Source organism: Nymphaea colorata, chromosome 3, assembly GCF_008831285.2.
Source record: "Nymphaea colorata isolate Beijing-Zhang1983 chromosome 3, ASM883128v2, whole genome shotgun sequence".
NCBI lineage: Eukaryota > Viridiplantae > Streptophyta > Magnoliopsida > Nymphaeales > Nymphaeaceae > Nymphaea > Nymphaea colorata.
Window position 1 is genome coordinate 15,220,534 of NC_045140.1, and position 2,344 is coordinate 15,222,877.

Below are 2,344 nucleotides of genomic sequence, written 5' to 3' on the forward strand. Positions count from 1 at the left end.
TAAATGGACTGTCTAAACGCTGCATTGGTGGGCCCACCTGGGGATTACCGGGAAAATCCTCTAAACTACCGCATATTCAACTCGCAACGGTTCCGTTTTCACTTTTTTTTTTTTAACTTAAACGGGCTTGGACTTTATGTCATTTTCATAAAATCAGGTTCTGCTTAGTGTATAAGAACCTGACTCAGACTGGACTGGCTAAGCGATTTCAAAAAATGACGGTTTTTTGGTTCCACCATCATGATAAATGTCAAATATATGTGGACTGAGTATGTAATTTACTGAGGAAGATCAACTCCGAGATCCAGCCTTCGGACTCTTCGGGCCCTTTGACTCTCTATAGTCAACTCCCCATCTCACCGGCTTTCCCGGTTTCCCCGGTTATATAAACTCCCCACTTCCTCCTCCTTCCCTACCGACTAGCAAGAAAGGAGAAAACACACGCAGAATGGTCAGAAAGAGAGAGAGCTAAAGTAGAGAGAAAGCGAGAGAGTTTGGTTTTATGAATGTGTAGAGAGATCGGTGAGGCTTTCGAAGAAGGAAACAATATGATGATGGCCGTGGACGCGATAGGGTTCAAGAAGTTCGGCGAGGAGTCGGCGATCCAGGAGGTGGCGTCGGCGGGAATCAAGAGCATGGAGCACCTCGTCTTCCTTCTCTCCCAGCAGAGATCCCCGCAGACAACTCCGGATTTCGACCTCAATTGCAGCCAGATCGCCGATCACACCGTCACCAAATTCAAGAAGGTCATCTCCCTTCTTAACCGGACCGGTCACGCCAGGTTCCGGCGAGGCCCGGTCCCGCCGATCGCCGACGAGCCCCGGCCATCCGAGCCGCTGTGCGGCTCCTCCAATCCGATTCAGCCACAGCCTTCAGTCCTCCCACTGCAGCCCACTCGGCCGGCGCTGTCTGAACCTTGTCTTCCTCCTCCTCCCCTTCCCCTTCCGCATCATCAACATCCGGTTCATGCGCCTCTTGTTCATTACAATTCGATGGTCTTCAAGGGCTCCCAGAAGGATAGTCCCGCGGGCTCCAGCATCTCCCCACCTATGTCCTCCACGAGCTCGTTCGTCTCCTCGGTGACCGGTGACGGGAGCGTCACCGGTGGCCGGACATTCTCTGCCCCTGTCCCCAATGTGTCCGCTCCTGCAACCGGCGCCGGCAGACCGCCGCTCTCTTCTGCAGCTGGAGTTCTGGCGAAGAAAAAGTGCCAGGGCACCCACGCCTTTCCTGGAGATAATGCCGGCAAATGTGGTGCTCATGGCAGGTGTCACTGCTCTAAAAAGAGGTAAGTCTTGACATTCTCGCTCTCTCTTTCTCTGTCTCTTTCGTGAGAACATGATACAAAAACACAGAAATTTCTTCTTGATATTTTTGACCATCAGTTTTCCTAGTGTCGAAGTATGACAACAAACCTGTAGAATGAAAATTAAAGTGTCTTTGTTTGAGGGAAACCTTCCTTTCTGAATAGTGTCCTTTGTAAGTTGTTACTCTCTGAAAATAAACAAAAACCTGAGAAAGTGTGACGTGGCTGGAAGGTGGAATACCAGATCACTTCATAATCTAGAAACCATTTTCTGTTTAAAGAGTTTTGGTGTTCTTTTTCCTTTTGCAGATGGCAGCCTTAGGTAGGAGTGGATTATTGTTCTTGATGAGTCTGACTCATGTCGTGTTTAGAGATGTGCTCACATCCGTTTTGCATTTCCAGGAAATCGAAAGTGAAGAGGGTGATAAGAGTCCCTGCCATCAGTTCAAAGATTGCCGACATCCCTGCGGACGAGTATTCCTGGAGAAAATATGGGCAGAAACCAATAAAGGGTTCTCCCTACCCAAGGTGCTTCTCATTCCTCCTCTGTTTATTCCAATCTCTCCAGAGAAGAAGAGAGGAATGAGCTTTCCTTTTCATGTTTTTTTGTTTCTTTTCTTTTGGCACGATCTCATTTTTCTCGCTATCTGAATCTGTCTTTGTCTGTCTGCAGAGGATACTACAAATGCAGCAGTCTCAGAGGGTGCCCTGCGAGAAAGCATGTAGAGCGAGCACCTGACGATCCCTCGATGCTTATCGTGACATATGAGGGCGAGCATCGCCATTCTCAGACCACCAACACCACCACCAACAGCAATAACAACACGGCTCTCTTGTTCGAGTCTTCCTAAGAGCTACCTTAGTTGGGGAGAAATTTATTTTCTTTTTTGTTTCTTAGTTCAATCTGTTGGCTTCCCTCTCATCTGGGCGAAGATGAGGATGAAGATGAAGATGCAGGTGCAAGGAAAACTAAAAAATCTCTTAGGTTGGAAAAAAGAATCCTGTAAATTAATAGCAAACAGTTCTTCTGTTCTTTCC

General features: G+C 48.0%; 1 protein-coding gene across 1 annotated transcript; it reads left to right on the forward strand.

The window, feature by feature from the left end:
- Positions 1-413: 413 nt before the first annotated feature.
- Positions 414-2,344, forward strand: LOC116251520 (WRKY transcription factor WRKY51-like). The gene is made up of 3 exons (XM_031625839.2): positions 414-1,288; positions 1,709-1,834; positions 1,980-2,344. Exons 1-3 carry the CDS (start codon positions 507-509, stop codon positions 2,155-2,157), a joined length of 1,086 nt encoding a protein of 361 aa, XP_031481699.1. The 5' UTR covers positions 414-506; the 3' UTR covers positions 2,158-2,344.